This window comes from Giraffa tippelskirchi, chromosome 7 (genome assembly GCF_054371585.1).
Source record: "Giraffa tippelskirchi isolate mGirTip1 chromosome 7, T2T-mGirTip1v1.2.pri, whole genome shotgun sequence".
Lineage (NCBI taxonomy): Eukaryota > Metazoa > Chordata > Mammalia > Artiodactyla > Giraffidae > Giraffa > Giraffa tippelskirchi.
The window spans coordinates 44,746,578-44,763,625 of NC_137281.1; the positions used below are offsets into that span (position 1 = coordinate 44,746,578).

The 17,048-nt window shown below is 37.6% G+C and overlaps 1 protein-coding gene across 10 annotated transcripts in view; it reads right to left on the reverse strand.

Annotated features, from left to right (window-relative positions):
• PHKB (phosphorylase kinase regulatory subunit beta) overlaps window positions 1–17,048 on the reverse strand; it is a 203,830-nt gene that overhangs the window by 40,460 nt on the left and 146,322 nt on the right. For all 10 annotated transcript variants that reach the window (XM_081507930.1, XM_081507929.1, XM_081507936.1 and 7 more), the window contains 4 exons: window positions 7,602–7,657; window positions 6,986–7,079; window positions 1,606–1,689; window positions 1,034–1,138 (listed from right to left, as the gene is read on the reverse strand). In XM_081507930.1, the coding sequence (XP_081364056.1) occupies window positions 1,034–1,138; window positions 1,606–1,689; window positions 6,986–7,079; window positions 7,602–7,657 (339 nt within the window). The remainder of the gene's footprint in view (window positions 1–1,033; window positions 1,139–1,605; window positions 1,690–6,985; window positions 7,080–7,601; window positions 7,658–17,048) is intronic.

Below are 17,048 nucleotides of genomic sequence, written 5' to 3' on the forward strand. Positions count from 1 at the left end.
AAACTCTGGGTAAGACAGACTACTTAGGGGTAGAAATGGTCTAATAACACCCAGGTTAAGCTAGAAATCATTTTGACTTTAAATTTTGTTCTTACAAATAATCAGATCACCAGATCACACATGTCTTAAGGTTGCCTTGTTTGCTTTTTTATTTTATTTTATTTTTTTGAGGCCTAACAAATACAGTTTTCAAGAGTGGTCTCAGGGAAGGAAAATCAACCCAAGGTTACCATCTGAAGATTAAATCTCACTCTACAATTTATATTACAGCAGGTAGAAGAGATTGGGCTGAATCTATATATACCATTAGAAATATGGAGAGTTCTTTATTTGACTCAATTTCTATTATCATCATTATCACATCAAACACATACATAACACTTCACTATGTACCAGGCACTATTCTGGGGGCTCTGCATATATTAACTCCCAATCCTCAGGACAGTCCTATTCAGTTACACAGATGAGAAAACAGGGACAGAGAAGTTAACAATTTGCACAAGATCACACAGCTGGTAAACAGTGGAGTCCAGATTTTAACAAGAAAATCTGGCTCCGGACTTCATGCTCTGGGCCATGACTCTAAGCTTCTCTACTCTGCAAATGGAAAAGGGAATGTAGGAGATTTTAACTGAATGGGTATTATGAGTTAGGTGAGGTTTTACTTGAAATTATTCATAAATAAAATCATTTTGCTAACTCAACTTTTGTTCAACAAGAGATAAACTTACTGTTATATGAACATGGTTTCCAAAACAGTTCCCCCTCTGCTTTTACAATATATATATATATATATCCTTTCATTCCATTAGTAGAAGGTAGAGCAAATAAAGTCATACAACTTAATATAAAACAGAATACATCTATTATTCTAAGGCTGCAAGTAGTTTAACTCCCCAAAGCTATGCAGATGTTGTTTAACTTTCATATTTGATACTGTGTTAATCCAGTAGCATAGGCCCAGGAGCACTTCTATGATAGAATCAGTAGAAACAAAATCATCCCATTCAATTAAAAGGCATTCTGAAGCTACCTTTATGTCATCTATCAGCAGTAAAACATCTTGAGACATGTAGAAATCACTAAGGTCAAAGATGATAGGGTAACAAACCACAGTCTTTCCTAGAATGCGATAAATCTGTAAGCGATAGTAAAAAAAAGTCATATATCCATACACACATATGTATGAAACAGACCAAATGCAAAGGTACAATACTACATTCTTAATAAAAATTAAAACTGATGTTTACTCTGAATAAGCAAATAATCTTATAAAATTTACATAATATCAAGAAATTTTAGTTTCTTAACTGAATCAGTATGCTGATAAGGTAGTCCACCTCTACTGTAATGGAAAAAACCTCTAAGTAAATACTACTATAATCAGATATCTTACTATGCTTAGATATAACAGTGAGATGCATATTTATTTTTAGAAGAGTTCATGATATCATACAAAACTATTTACTTGCAGAAAATAATAATTGAGATAATTAGTGCAAGTATATGATGAAATGTGCAAATGGATACACAGCAGGTCAAACATTATTCTAATCTGTGGTATTACAATCTGAACACTGCTCTATAAGGAAAATTCATGAGCACCTTTGATGTACCAAGGCAGCCAATAGGCCTATCTGGCCTTCCGCAGAGTCCTAATTTTTCATTGATACCCAGATGGAAATAAGCCTGTAAGACACAAATATGTAAATCAGAGCCAGACAAAAACTAATGCTTTTCCTTTTTTTGCCCCCTTTTCTCATCTTGACTACTGCCCTGCTAATTTCTGATTTTTGCAAAGAGGCCAGGGAAACTTTATTCAACGCACTTGCAGGAAAACAAGACAGCCAATGACATCAACTTAGATTGTGGGGCACTGGGATACTTGAGAGTGAAACTTTTGAGATCCATTTAGCAATATTCTAAACTTCAGTACTGTTCTTATATTATCATGTCACGAATTTACAACTTGCATTGCTCTACCTGATTCACACAAGAACACCGACAAATGCTTTCTATGTGATAAAACTTTTCACTGTTTAAAGTTTAAAAAAACAGGGCCACATAACTTCTACTAGATTTCCACCTTCAATTATTTCCTACCAACAAGAAAATGTCTTTATTGATTTTTCTGATTATATGAAAAACTTAATCCATACCCTACAAGGGGATGCTTCTGTTACTCTCACAATCCCTTAGGCAACAACTGTTGGACACGACTGAGCAACTTCACTTTCACTTTTCCCTTTCATGCACTGGAGAAGGAAATGGCAACCCACTCCAGTGTTCTTGCCTGGAGAATCCCAGGGACGGCGGAGCCTGGTGGGCTGCCGTCTATGGGGTCGCACAGAGTCGGACACGACTGAAGCGACTTAGCAGTAGCAGTAGCATTTCACTTTGGTATGTGTTAAAAGGAGTGTAATTTATTACGTGATCCCTAAGAAACACTGGAAGTATAAAATATGGTTACAGATTTTTAACAGTACATAGATAAATATATACCCATATCATACACACACACACACGTGCATATGTTTACATAAATGGGTTCATACACTGTATAATCTGGTATTCCAGTTTTTTGAAATTAGTATTGTTTTCTACAAAGTAAAAACAGACCTGGAATGAACTAGATGTTAATCAGTGCCAGAGGATGAGTGCTTAATCCAATTAAGAGGTCTCCTTACTGTATTTAAAATGAACATGGATTTACCTGATGAAGGTAGCTCCCAATTTTTTGTTATTTCAAAACTAATTCAGTAACCACCTTTGGTCAGTATAGTATTACTTCTGCAGGATAATTTCCCAGACTTGATAGATCAAAGAGAATATATATTCTCTTTCAAACATAATGCCAGGTTGGTCACCCTCCAGAAATAATGGACCAATTACCTCTACATTAACAGTGCACAGGCCATTTTTGCCACTCTTTTGGGTCACAATGATATTTCACTTTAGTTTTAAACAACTGTATTCAAATATTTTGTGGTTGACCATTTTCCTATATATTTAATAGCTATTTGTATGTTCTACACATTTTTTCCTTTTATCAAATATTTTACTCAATTTGCTCATCTTCAGTGTTGTTATGAGATGTGAGAATGACAGTATATTAATTCAAACATCATTTCAGCATGTGGTATTTCAATCTAAACAATTTTCTGCAAGGAAATTTCACAAGCACCTTTGATGTGCTGGTTGTTTATGCCACCTACAACTAAATTTATTTAAACGTATCAATCACTTCCTTAATGGCTTTTTGGCACCGGTGTTACTCTAAGATTGGACTTTCCCTTCCAACAGTTGTAAACTGTTCTATTTTTTCTTTTAGTAATTTTATATTTAATCATTAAAAATATGTAAAACTTTAATCTGTCTGGAATTTATTTTTGTACCTGAAGAGAGGCAGAAATCTAACCTAAATTTTCTTAAATGTAAAATAAAACCAACTGTCTTTACACAATCTACTGACTATGATTTGAACTGATTTCAAGTATCAACCTCAACGTATACAAAATTAATGCCATCACCAGAGCTCTCTGTTCATTTTGTCATGATGCATACATGTATGTCAGAATTAGGTCTGTCTCTCTCCTGCACTGACTATTCCTAGAGAACAGCACCCCCTGAGCTGGCACTGTGCCTAGCATACAGCTGGTGCTCAGGAAATACTTGATGGATGAATGAGAAAGCAAATGAATGTCCTCTGAAGCCACATGTACTGTGCATATTAGCTCTGGAATAGCAGTGGTTTTAGACAAAGCCAACTAGACAGAAAAAGTTCTCTATAAAGCATTTTATTGTATAGGCTGCACTGAAACTGCAATGCACAGCACTAGATGGAGATACCCTTCCCTTGTATTTACCTAGGTAGAAAGGAAATCTTTAAATACTACTCAGTTACATTAAAAGTAGTTTCCTTAACTTCTTGAGCCACAGAAAGTCTATGACAATCAGGTAATCAGAGGCAGAATGTTCCCAGTATTACAGGATGCAGATAATACTGTCCCCATGTTATATACATTCACACCATTTAATGCACTGGAACACACAGTAGGGACAAAACCACCCAGAAACACAGAAATACTTCATTCTCTTGGGCTGGCCAAAACTTTTGTTCAGTTTTTCTGTAAGATGACCCTAGTAGCACTTAGTTGTCTTTAACTTCATTCAAAACAATTGTTAGATTGTATTGTGACAGCTGTCATATCAGTGTGCATTAAAAAAAAAACCCAGCAAACTGGTCAATTTCTGTGTAGCCATTTTAATACTGAGGATGGAAGAAAAAAAAAAGCAAAATTTTCAGCCATTATGCTTTATTATTGCAAGAAAAGGAAAAACACAACTGACATGCAAGAAAATGTTTGTGCAGTGTATAGAGAAGGTGCTGTGATTGACTGAACGTTTCAAAAGTGGTTTGTGAAGTTTCATGGTAGAGAGTTTCACTGGATGATGCTCCACGGTTGGGTAGACCAGTTGAAGTTGATAGCAATCAAATTGAGACATCAACTGAACAGTGTTATATCACACAGGAGAGAGCCACCATACTCAAAATAACTAAATCAAACACTGAAAATCATTTGCACCAGCTTGGTTATGTTAATCATTTTGATGTTTGGGTTCCATGTAAGTTAAGCAAAAGAAAAATCTTCTTGATCTATTTCCACATGTGATTCTCTACTTAAATGTAACAAAAATGTTCTGTTTCTAAAACAAATTGTGACAAGCAGTGAGAAGTGGATATAACTGTACAATAGGAAGGGAAGAGACTGTGGGGCAAGCAAAATAAAACCACCACCAACTACACCAAAGGCCAGCCTTCATCCAAAGGTTATGCTGTGTATGTGGTGGGATTGGAAGGGAGTCCTCTAAATGAGCTCCTTCAGGAAAACCAAACGATTAATTTCAACAAATACTGATCCCAGTAAGACAAACTGAAAGCAGCACTAGACAAAAAGCATTCAGAATTAGTCAACAGAAAATGCATAATTTTTCATCAGGATAATGGAAGACTGTATGCTTTTTTGATGACCAGGTAAAAATTGCTACAACTTGGCTGGGAAGTTATGATTTGCTGTATTTGCGACATTACACCTTCAGATTTCCATTTATTTTTGTCTTTAAAAATTCTGTTAATGGAAATAATTTCAATTCCCTGGAAGACTGTAAAAGGTACCTGGAAGAGTTCTTTGCTCAAAAAGAAAAAGTTTTGGGAAGACAGAATTATGAAGTTGCCTGAAAAATGGCAGAGGGTAGTAGAACAAAATGGTGACTATGTTGTTTAATAAAGTTCTTGGTGAAAATGAAAAAATGTGTCTTCTATTTTTACTTAAAAAAAAAAATCAAAGGAACTTTTTGGCCAACCCAATAAGTCTTCACTTTGTAACAGAATGCTTGCTACCACATCTGTGATTCCTCAGCACGTTGTACTAACATTTATCATAGTACTGATCAAAGTGGATTGTCATTAACAATTTTTTTTCTGTCATCTCACGAGATCCAGAGGTCACTGACTGAGAACAAGGGCAGGGTCATTTTGTCTACATGCCCCATATAGTGCTCTGCACAGAGCAGGTGTTGCTGATGAAGGGATAAAATGCCACAATCACGTCACCTGGAGCCATGTTGGTCTTTTAAATCTTGACTGCATTGTTGTCTGGTAGAGTACAGACTCTAACAGAAAGAGGTGTTGATATAAATTAGGCCTGAAAAAACAGATTCAGGTTAATTTGCTTTGAAAGCATGTTTATCAAAGAATAATAACCTTTGTTACCATTCTCTGGAGCTTTCAGTGAGAGACCTTAAAAGTGTATCAGCAAATACAGCCTGTATCTGAGTGATAAGCGCACAGTGTTATAGCCTTGGATTTTCAGACCTTCCATGCTGCCTCCTCTCCTTACCTAGGGGATCCTTACTTTCCTCTTGGACTCATTTAGCCTGTTCTATCTGAAACCCAGCTTTCCACCATTTACTTCTTAGTGTGATTTTAAAGTATTACCTCCTCTAGGGTTCCTTGCATTTTCAGCCATATCTCTTTAATTAGGGCAGAAAAACTCTAAATTTGTTAAGGACTTTTGAAGAGCTGGTGCTCTGCGTTACCTCTGGTTTTGTGGCCAGTGGGTCCAAGGTCCAGTCTGATTAGCAACAACACTGGAGCCTTGCATTTTCCCTACAATGTGCACCTCACTTCTCTAAGCTTTTATTCTTTTTGTAAAGTCAATGCTTTAATCAAAAACATTTACATCAACTTTACTGACTTCACCTTGATCACCTGAAAGAAACCAAACACTTCCACCAAACACTGTGGAAATTTTCCTGTATTGCTTTTAACAATTACCAAATAAAAACAGTGGTTTATTAAATAATTAGTGGAGGTCAACAATTTCCTGTCCCTAACGAACAGGAATATTTCTAAACTCAGGCACTCCTGGATACATCTGTAGAGCAGTGCATGCAAAAGGCCTCAAAAGTCACCACATTTAATTCAATCCAATAGGTATGTAACTGTATCACAGATAAATTCAGTTGTCACTTTATAATTATATTGAGAACCAGCAAACCAAAGAAGATAGGAATTACTTCAGACTCCAAAGAGTAAGGCAAGAGAAAAAGGGCAGTAGTTATTACCAACAATATTTAGGTGAGAACATTTCTTTAATAGTTAAAGGGAAAATCAATCAAATGTAAAGGTTAATTTGATACACCGCTACTAATATTAAGGCTAATTTGTTATTTAATTGGTCAGTCCAGGTTAGTAACAACACTTTAGCAAGGAGTGGAAATTAACAAGACCTATGAATATAAGGCACACACACAATGCAGTTGCTTTTTAGTAACAATGTTTGATAAAGTGGGTCTCTCAACTTAATTAAAGACTTTTGGATCAATGACCTTATTTAAGAATTGGATTTTAGCTGACTGTAAGCTAAGTAATCATGCTTTAGTACCTCCACAAAGGAGACAGTAAAGAAGCAGCATCACTTACTTTCACCAGCTCCTGCTGGGCCCAGATCTGAATGGGTTCCACCTGTTGAGGAGTTTGAGTCTGAATACCATATGTGTTGAGGAAAACTTGAAGGCTAGAAAACAAAAGGAAAAAAAGATATTGCATTTATTAAAAAACAATGATGAAGGGGGAGGAGAAAAGGTGAGAGACTCTGCTAGCTGGGAACATATTATCGTTTGTTAAATATCAGCAATATGTCATATGCACTGAAATCTACAGGCCCTCTTTGCGGCGGGGGGGGGGGGGGTGTTCTTCACAGAGATCAGATGTGAGCTCTGGTGGCTGGCAGTGAGGTAAGTACTAACTTGGGGGATGATCCCCATAATATGTTTGCATTAATTTCTCAAAACTACATGCTGGGCAGCACTGGCACAGGTCACAGACTATAATATTTGCACCAACTAAAACAAAATTGTTTTTAAACATGAAAAGAATGTTGTTCTGACACTTAAAGTGACATTAGTGACATACTGGAAACCTTGTCAAGGGGTCTATGAAACTAATTTCTACCACCATACACAATATTATAAGCCTAAAGCAATCAACCCCCTTCCCTCTCTGTCCAAAGAACATAGCACCCATCTGGATTTCATACCGTTGGCTTTCTGCTATGAGTGCTACATAGACAACCAAATCATTTTCCAGTGGACCCTGTAATACAGAATAAGAGGGGGAAACATTTTAAAAGATCTGATCATCACTGACAATAATGAGAACCAAGGATAATATTAACCATCTCTAAGCAGTTCATTAAAATGATGGACACCAGCTGGCTCTAAGCAGTCGCCTCTCCTTCCTTGCTCTCCATTTGCCTACTAATCAATTTGATGGTGTAGACAGAGTAATGGAATACCAAGGAATGGAAAGCCATAAATCTCACCACTGCCAGAGGGCCAGAGGGGCTAGCCTTTCAGGGCTATTTTGAATGATGCATAAGAGTAGTTTAGGGACTGAGAGTCATTTTCCATCATTTAACTATGAAGGGAAGAGTAGGAACTAAAAATAAAAACCCAACTTACATATTCTCTAAAAAAAAAGTGACTGTGAGTTAAAATTGTTTTTTCGACATCTTCACCACAAAAAACTTTTCCCTTTCTTGTTAGCCAGTTTTCCTGGGGCACCTTATACATCAAAATAGCTTTATTCTAATATATAGCTTTTACATTAGAGAATGCTCTACCCAATTGACTATATAATTAACACTGTGTTTGTTAAATACAAGCTGTTGGGCTTAATAGTTCTAATCAAACATAGTGTTGGACATTTACTATTCTTTTTTGTGTAGAAAAGATTCACTGCAGCATATATTATGCATTGTTAAAATGAACCCAATTTTGAACTTGTATATAATTAACATTAAGAAGTATCAATAAACTACAGTATTAGGAGGTTCTGAAAATACTGATCAAACATAATTTCTTTATAGTAATGAATCCAACATTCCCAGTAGTATGCTGTTAAATGTTTGATTTACCATCAGTCAGTTCCTCTCTATGGTATTCAATATGCCACTAGAATTTATGTATGATAGAAGGCAACAAACACCAGAATACATATATCAGCAGTAAATAACATACAGTAGAAGGACGGTTCTCAGAATCATCATGAAAATGCCATTTCAGGCAGTCTTCAATGTGATTTAAAAGAACAGATGAGAGAAAATATGATGGAACAACCCCACAAAAATAAATACACATTAAAAACGCTATAAATTCCATTTTTATTTGATAATAACTTTAAAAGTTGATGTTACTCAAAAAGATGAGAAAAAGTCATTATTCAGAGTCTCAAGATTTCTAACAAATGAAAACATTAAAATTTATTTTTCTCGGATGAAATTTATTCATCAAAAGAAGTAAACTTACAGCGGGCCATTATCTATAATTTTCAGGACAATTAGAGTTTTTAAATAAAAAGCAAGTGAATACATCTATTAGAATACAGACATTATTCCAAAATATAAAAAGGTAGCTTGTAGATACTAATTGGCAAATCAGTATCTTCCTTTCAAATCACAGGCCCGTTTAGGACAATGTTATTTCTATTTGTATGACAGAGCACTCAGATCTAAAATGCCTACTACAACATGTTGAATCAGAGTAAGCATCTGGTTAGGGGACTATTTGACAGTTGAAGTACACTTCTATTGTGAAAATAGCATTTCAGAAACTTCCAATTCACAAACCGTCTACCATAATCAGTTTAGGTTTTTTTTTTTTTTTTTTAATAAATTTATTTATTTTAGTTGGGGGCTAATTACTTTACAATATTGTAATAGTTTTTGCCATACATTGACATGAATCAGCCATGGGTTTACATGTGTTCCCCTTCCTAGGACACTTCACCCCATTTCTTTTCACAGAAATTTTTCATGGCCAGTCCTACCACAACAATTCTCTGCCTTTCAGTGACAAAGTTGGAACTGCTTTTCTCTATATTTTCATAATTTTCTTCAAATCACCAAAATTGTTGTCTAAACCAATGAAGTCTCTCTGAAAACTTCCCAATAGTAATTAACACATTCTATTTCTGAATGGTATTATCCTTCATAATATTATAATACTTTCTGCTTTTAGGTTCACAAAGTATGCAAGAATACACACACACATACTTGAAGGGATCCAAGGTGGCACAGAGGTAAAGAATCTGATGCCACAGAGTAGGAAATGGCAACCCATTCCAGTATTCCTGCTTGGACAATTCTATGGACAGGAGAACCTGCAGGGCTACAGTCCATGGTGTCGCAAAGAGTCGGACACGACTGTGCAACATGACTGTGCAATACAACATGCACGCATACATACTCAGTGACTCCTCTCACATGGAATATACAATGTCCTAAAGTGTAAAGCCTTTGACTGTGTGGATCACAATAAACTGTGGAAAATTCTGAAAGAGATGGGAATACCAGACCATCTGACCTGTCTCTTGAGAAACCTGTATGCAGGTCAGGAAGCAACAGTTAGAACTGGACATGGAACAACAGACTGGTTCCAAATAGGAAAAGGAGTACGTCAAGGCTGTATATTGTCACCCTGCTTATTTAACTTATATGCAGAGTACATCATGAGAAACGCTGGGCTGGAAGAAACACAAGCTGGAATCAAGATTGCCGGGAGAAATATCAATAACCTCAGATATGTGGATGACACCACCCTTATGGCAGAAAGTGAAGAAGACCTAAAGAGCCTCTTGATGAAGGTGAAAGAGGAGAGTGAAAAAGTTGGCTTAAAGCTCAACGTTCAGAAAATTAAGATCATGGCATCTGGTCCCATCACTTCATGGGAAATAGATGGGGAAACAGTGGAAACAGTGTTAGACTTTATTTTTTTGGGCTCCAAAATCACTGCTGATGGTGATTGCAGCCATGAAATTAAAAGATGCTTACTCCTTGGAAGGAAGGTTATGGCCAACCTAGATAGCATATTTAAAAGCAGAGACATTACTTTGCCAACAAAAGTCCGTCTAGTCAAGGCTATGGTTTTTCCAGTGGTCATGTATGGATGTGAGAGTTGGACGGTGAAGAAAGCTGAGCGCGGAAGAATTGATGCTTTTGAACTGTGGTGTTGGAGAAGACTCTTGAGAGTCCCTTGGACTGCAAGGAGATCCAATCAATCCATCCTAAAAGAGATCAGTCCTGTTTGTTCATTGGAAGGACTGATGTTGAAGCTGAAACTCCAATACTTTGGGCATCTCATGTGAAGGGTTGATTCATTGGAAAAGACCCTAATGCTGAGTAGGATTGGGGGCGGGAGGAGAAGGGGACGACAGAGGATGAGATGGTTGGATGGCATCACCGACTCGATGGACATGGGTTTGGGTAGACTCCGGGAGTTGGTGATGGACAGAGAGGCCTGGCATGCTGCAATTCATGGGGTCGCAAAGAGTCAGACACGACTGAGCGACTGAACTGAACTGAAAGTGATTGTTACTGTTGCCATTGTTACTCTTCAATCCTGAATGTTGCTATAGAAATGAAAAGATATGGGACTTCCTGGTGGTCCAGTGGTTGAGAATCTGCCTTCCAATACAGGAGATGTGGGTTTGATCCCTGGTTAGGATCTATTAATAAGATCCTACATGGTACAGAGCAACTAAGCCCAAGCAAGCCACAGTTAGTGAGCCTGAGCAACTAAGACCTGATGCAGCCATAAAAAATTAAAATAATTATAAAAAAATGAAAAGAGAATAAGATTAAGGTATTTTATCAATTTTATCAATTACTTTAAGGTATTTTATAAGGGGAGGGTTACAAGATTTTGGTGACAAAATTGGTGCAAATTAGACGATCTCACCCTCTTCCACCACCATCCTCCACATGCATACACACGGACACCCTGTTTAAAACTCTCCACTGAATTCCCATTGTTTACAGAATGAGAACCAAGCTGCTTACAATAGCCTACAAGTCCTCACATAATCTAGCTCCAGCCTACTATTTCCTCATTCTCTTCTCTTCCTCACCACATTCTGGCCACAATGGGGTCTCTCTGTCCCCTGAACATGCCAACTATGTTCCCATCACAGGGCCTCTGCACTTGTTGCACTTCTGCTTGGAATGTTTTTCCTTTCGATTGTTGTATGAGGTCCTCTTGTTATGCAGGTCTCAACTATCATCCCTTCCTTAGAAAGGCCTTCATGTTCTACCACGGCTGCTGCTGCTGCTGCTGCTAAGTCGCTTCAGTCATGTCCGACTCTGTGCGACCCTATAGACGGCAGCCCACCAGGCTCCACCGTCCCTAGGATTCTCCAGGCAAGAATACTGGAGTGGGTTGCCATTTCCTTCTCCAGTACATGAAAGGGAAAAGTTAAAGTGAAGTCACTCAGTTGTGTCCGACTCTTAGCGACCCCATGGACTATAGCCTACCAGGCTCCTCCGTCCATGGGATTTTCCAGGCAAGAGTACTGGAGTGGGGTGCCATTGCCTTCTCCGTCTACCATGGCAGCCCTCCTCTATTACTTTATCTTATGTGTCTGCTTTACAGTACTTGTCATTTCTAGAAATTACTTGATTTTATTTACTTATATATTCACTGTTATTCATCCCTACCAGAAAACAACTCCCTGACAACAGGCAACTTGATCTATCCTGTCTATCGCTGTGGCCCCAATGCCAAGAAAAAAATGCCTGCCACACAGCTGGTGCTTACTATCTGATGAATGACTGCCTAGGCAAGTTTCTCTATGTTCTTCTGTGTTTGTGTAAAATAAAAAATGAGAATAATGGTATGTAGGAGGCCTAACACAAAGGCAGAGGATCAAACAAAAAAGCGCCAATAGAAATATTTACAAACTTTGATCTGCTAAACAAATGATATTTACACTATTATTTGCTGTGTGACTATATCAGTTAACCTCGCTAAGCCTCAGTTTCCTCACTGGTAAATTGGGATAATAAAAGTATCTACTTTATAGGGTTTTGAAGATAACACATAACATACATAAGCATTTAGCTATATCTGACATATGCTCTTTTTCCTCAATATACATACTTTATTTTTTATTGAAGTGCATAACAATTTAAATAATACATAACATTATTTAAATTATAGTTATACAATATAGTGATTCACAATTTTTAATGGTTATATTCCATTTATAGTTATTATAAAGTATTTGGCATATACTCTTAAGTGTTTAAAAAACATTAGTCCTTTTATCAATCCAGTAACATGACCACAATCCTGGATCACTGTTACAGGCTTTCTGGACTTTCTGCTTCACATTTGCTTCTGCCTATCTTTTGTACTTTATGGTCAGGTTAATTTTCTTATATCAGTGATTTTCACAAAGGAAGTGGTCAAAAAATATTTGTTGAGTGAACAAAGGCAAGGGAAGAAGGAAGGGTGGGTGAGTAACAGATTTTTATGTCATGTTTAGGATATCACTTTATACTCCAAAACCAGTATTTCCCAAATAAAGCCCCGACTTTCTGATGATCTTCACAACTTCACTGCTCCCTGCAGTTCTCTGCTTGTGTCCCCTCTGTTTGCTTTGGAACACTCCATTAAACAAACAAACGTCATGTTCATCTCAAGTTTCTGTCCACTGTCCTACCTTTGGACTGTTCCTTTCTGCTTATCCAGTTTCCGACTCACTCTTTCAACCTGGTCTCCTCCATAAAGTCCCACAAACATCAGGGTGCTAAGACAACAGTCTCTATCACCAACAGCAGATGATGTCTGTAGGAGTCACCTGTCTTCTCCCTGCCAGGGCTTTTTGCAAGCTTGTGAGTGGTCTGTATTACTACAGCGTGCACCTTTGAGGAACCCCTCATGCTCTTTTCTCACTTGGCATATACCCAGCACCTTATACCTAAAGAAGGCAGTTGGCACTTATTTGGTAATCTGGAAGAATATTTTTAAAATAAATATTGTTAAAAAATCTTCCCTTCAGCATAAAAAGAAATATTTTCAAATTTAAACAGGATATTTCTAACTGAGGGAAAGAATCCTAACTAAATGCACACATATTTTTTATAAGCTTTCCTGGTGGCTGGGTGGTAAAGAATCTGCCTACCAACGCAGGAGATGTGGATTCGATCCCTGGGTAGGGAAGATCTCCCTGGAAAAGGAAATGGCAACCTACTCCAGTATTCTTGTCCACATAAGATAAAATTTACTATCTTTACCAGTTTTAAATATACAGTAGAAGAGAAACTTTAATAGCATAGCTTGCTCATGAGCTTGGCACTATCTATATTAATACTGCAACCCATCTTGCTCAAAATTTTAAATTATGGTAATTAAAACACTGCATGTACATCTGTCCAGATTCTAGGTTTCAAATTACCCAAATCAGGTCAAAGTAACAAGGCTAGATTTTCAGCTGGGAGCTATAAATAAAATAGTAAAATCCAACTTTCAAAGGGTATATAGAGAAACTTAAATGTGAATGTACCCTAATGGTTTCCCTTCCCCTCTTCTTTTTCAAATTTAATTTTAATAATTAATTAATATGACTCAATTATTTGGATCATAGAAAAAGCAAGAGAATTCCAGAAAACATCTACTTCTGCTTCATTGACTATACTAAAGCCTTTGACCATGTGGATCACAACAAACTGTGGCAAATTCTTAAAGACATGGGAATACCAGACCACCTTACTTGTCTCCTGAGAAACCTGTATGCAAGTCAAGAAGCAACAGTTAGAACTGGACATGGAACAATGACTGGTTCCAAATTGGGAAAGGAGTACGTCAAGGTTATATATTGTCACCCGGCTTATTTAACTTATATGCAGAGTACATCATGCGAGATGCTGGGCTGGATGAAGCACAGCTGGAATCAGGATTGCTAGGAGAAATATCAATAACCTCAGATATGCAGATGATACCACCCTTATGGCAGAAAGTGAAGAAGAACTAAAGAGCCTCTTGAGGAAAGTAAAAGAGGGGAGTGAAAAAGTTGACTTAAAACTCAACATTCAAAAAATGAAGATAATGGCATCCGGTCCCATCACTTCATGGCAAATAGATGGGGAAACAATGGAAAGAGTGACAGACTTTATTTTCTTGGGCTCCAAACTCATTGTGGACGGTGACTGCATCTATGAAATTAAAAGATGCTTGCTCCTTGGAAGAAAAGCTATGACCAACCTAGACAGCATATTAAAAAGCAGAGACATTACTTTGCCAACAAAGATCTATCTAGTCAAAGCTATGGTTTTTCCAGTAGTCATGCATGGATGTGAGAGTTGGACAATAAAGAAGGCTGAGTGCCAAAGAACTGATGCTCTTGAACTGTGGTGTTGGAGAAGACTCTTGAGAGTTCCTTGGACTGCAAGGAGATCCAACCAGTCAATCCTAAAGGAAATCATCCCTGAATATTCATTGGAAGGACTGATGCTGAAGGTGAAACTCCAATACTTTAGCTACCTGATGCAAAGAGCTGACTCATTAGAAAAGACCTTGATGCTAGGAAAGACTGAAGGCAGGAGGAGAAGGGGACAACATTGGACGAGATGATCGGATGGCTTCATCGACTCAATGAACATAAGTTTGAGCAAGTTCCAAGAGACGGTGAAGGACAGGGAAGCCTGGCGTGCTGCAGTCCATGGGGTTGTAAAGAGTTGGATACAACTGAGTGACCAAACAACAACAACAAGTGGTTCAAAATTTTAAACTTATGAAGAAATTTTCAGTGAAATCTCTCTTCTGCCTGTGGCCCACGCATCCATCCCACTGTTCACCAACTAGGCAATTGCTAGCTTACTTAAGCCTCTTTTCAGAGTTTCCTTTTGCCTATAAAAGCAAATAACCTATAATCTTACTTTGTCACATTATAGACAAAAGGTAGAATACTATCAGCACTTTTTTCCACTTAATTACATATCATTGTATTCTTTTCATATATTAGTACACAGAAAATGCCCTCATTTTTTTGCTGTAACTGCTTAGCATACCCTTATTTTGTATACATACCATACTTATTAATGTTACCTTTTCACATCTTTTTTTTTTTTTTTTGTTTTGTTTTTTTTAATAAATTTATTTATTTTAGTTGGGGGCTAATTACTTTACAATACTGTAGTAGTTTTTGCCATACATTGACATGAATCAGCCATGGGTTTACATGTGTTCCCCTTCCTGGACCCCCCTCCCACCTCCCTCCCCATCCCATCCCTCTGGGTCATCCCATTGCCCCAGCCCTGAGCATTTGTCTCATGCATTGAACCTGGAATGGTGTTCTGTTTCACATATGATAAGCTACTTACATGGCAATTCTCCATGGCAACCACATGGATGGTCTGGTGCAGGAATTGAGGGGAGGCAGTGCCCTGGCAAAGAGGTTGCTTTTCACATCTTTTATCATTTAAGGCTAGTCATCCTTTTGCACTGAAATCTCTGGACATGGTTATAGTTAAATAGTGGACCATAAAAATCAGGTTTTACTTTTGCTAATAAAAGCAGAACAACTCAACCAAAATCATTCAGAAGCTTTACTGACACTGGATCATGTGAGACAAGAGAAGACTGTTAGTACAGATCAGTAGGATTGGATTTTAGGAGTGGGCAGTGGGAAGAATGTAAGTCTTTTCTAGGATAATGGCACAGAAAGATGTATAGATTCTATTTACATCTTATTCATGGAAATAGCATGACAGCCTATTAACAAGAATTACATTATATCGTTGATCACATTTATTTTGTAGTCCAGTTTAGAAAGTCAAGGAATTACATCTCAAGAGTCTGCTGTATGTATTGTCACAAAAACTCTAATTTTTAAACATGAGGAAACTGAGGTGAAGAGAGTTGAAATGATATGTCAAAGGTCAAACAACTAGTCAGGTAGAGTTTAAACCTGACTGCATATATGTCTAAGTCAATGTGGTGCATGTCAGGTATGTATTTCATGAATTATGTGCTGCTTATGGCTGTTGTTTGTATTAGTCAGGGTTCTCCAGGGAAACAGCCAACAAGGTACATGGGTGTATGTGTGTGTGTGTAAAGAGAAGGGATTTAATGTAAAGAACTGGCTCAGGCAAACATGGTGTGTGTGTGTATGTGCGCATCTGTGTGTAAAAAGAAAAAAGAGATTTACTGTAAAGAACTGGCTCAGGCAATTGTGGAGTCTGGCAAATCCCACGATTTGCCAGGTAAGTGGGCAAACTGGAGACCCATGAAAGCTGGAGACCCATGAAAGCTGATGGTGTAGTTCCAGTCCAAAGGCCAGGAGGCTTAATACCCCATTCTAATCTAAAGGCAGGAAAAAAGCCAATATTACAGTTTGAAGGCCATGAGACAGGAAGAATCCACTCATATTTGGGGGAAGGTAGGACTCTCTGTTCTCTTCAGGCCTTCAGGGATGAGGCCCACCCACATTATGGACTGCAATCTGACCTGCTCACTCTACTGATCTAAATGTTAATCTCATCCAAAAACATCTTAACTCTCATCCAGAATAATGTTTGACCAAATATGTGAGCACTCCATGTCTCAGCCAGGGCAACACATAAAATTATCCAGCACATAGTTGTAGGAATATCTTACAATCACAAGGAGCAATTGTTGTCGTTCAGTCTCTCAGTCCTGTCCAACTC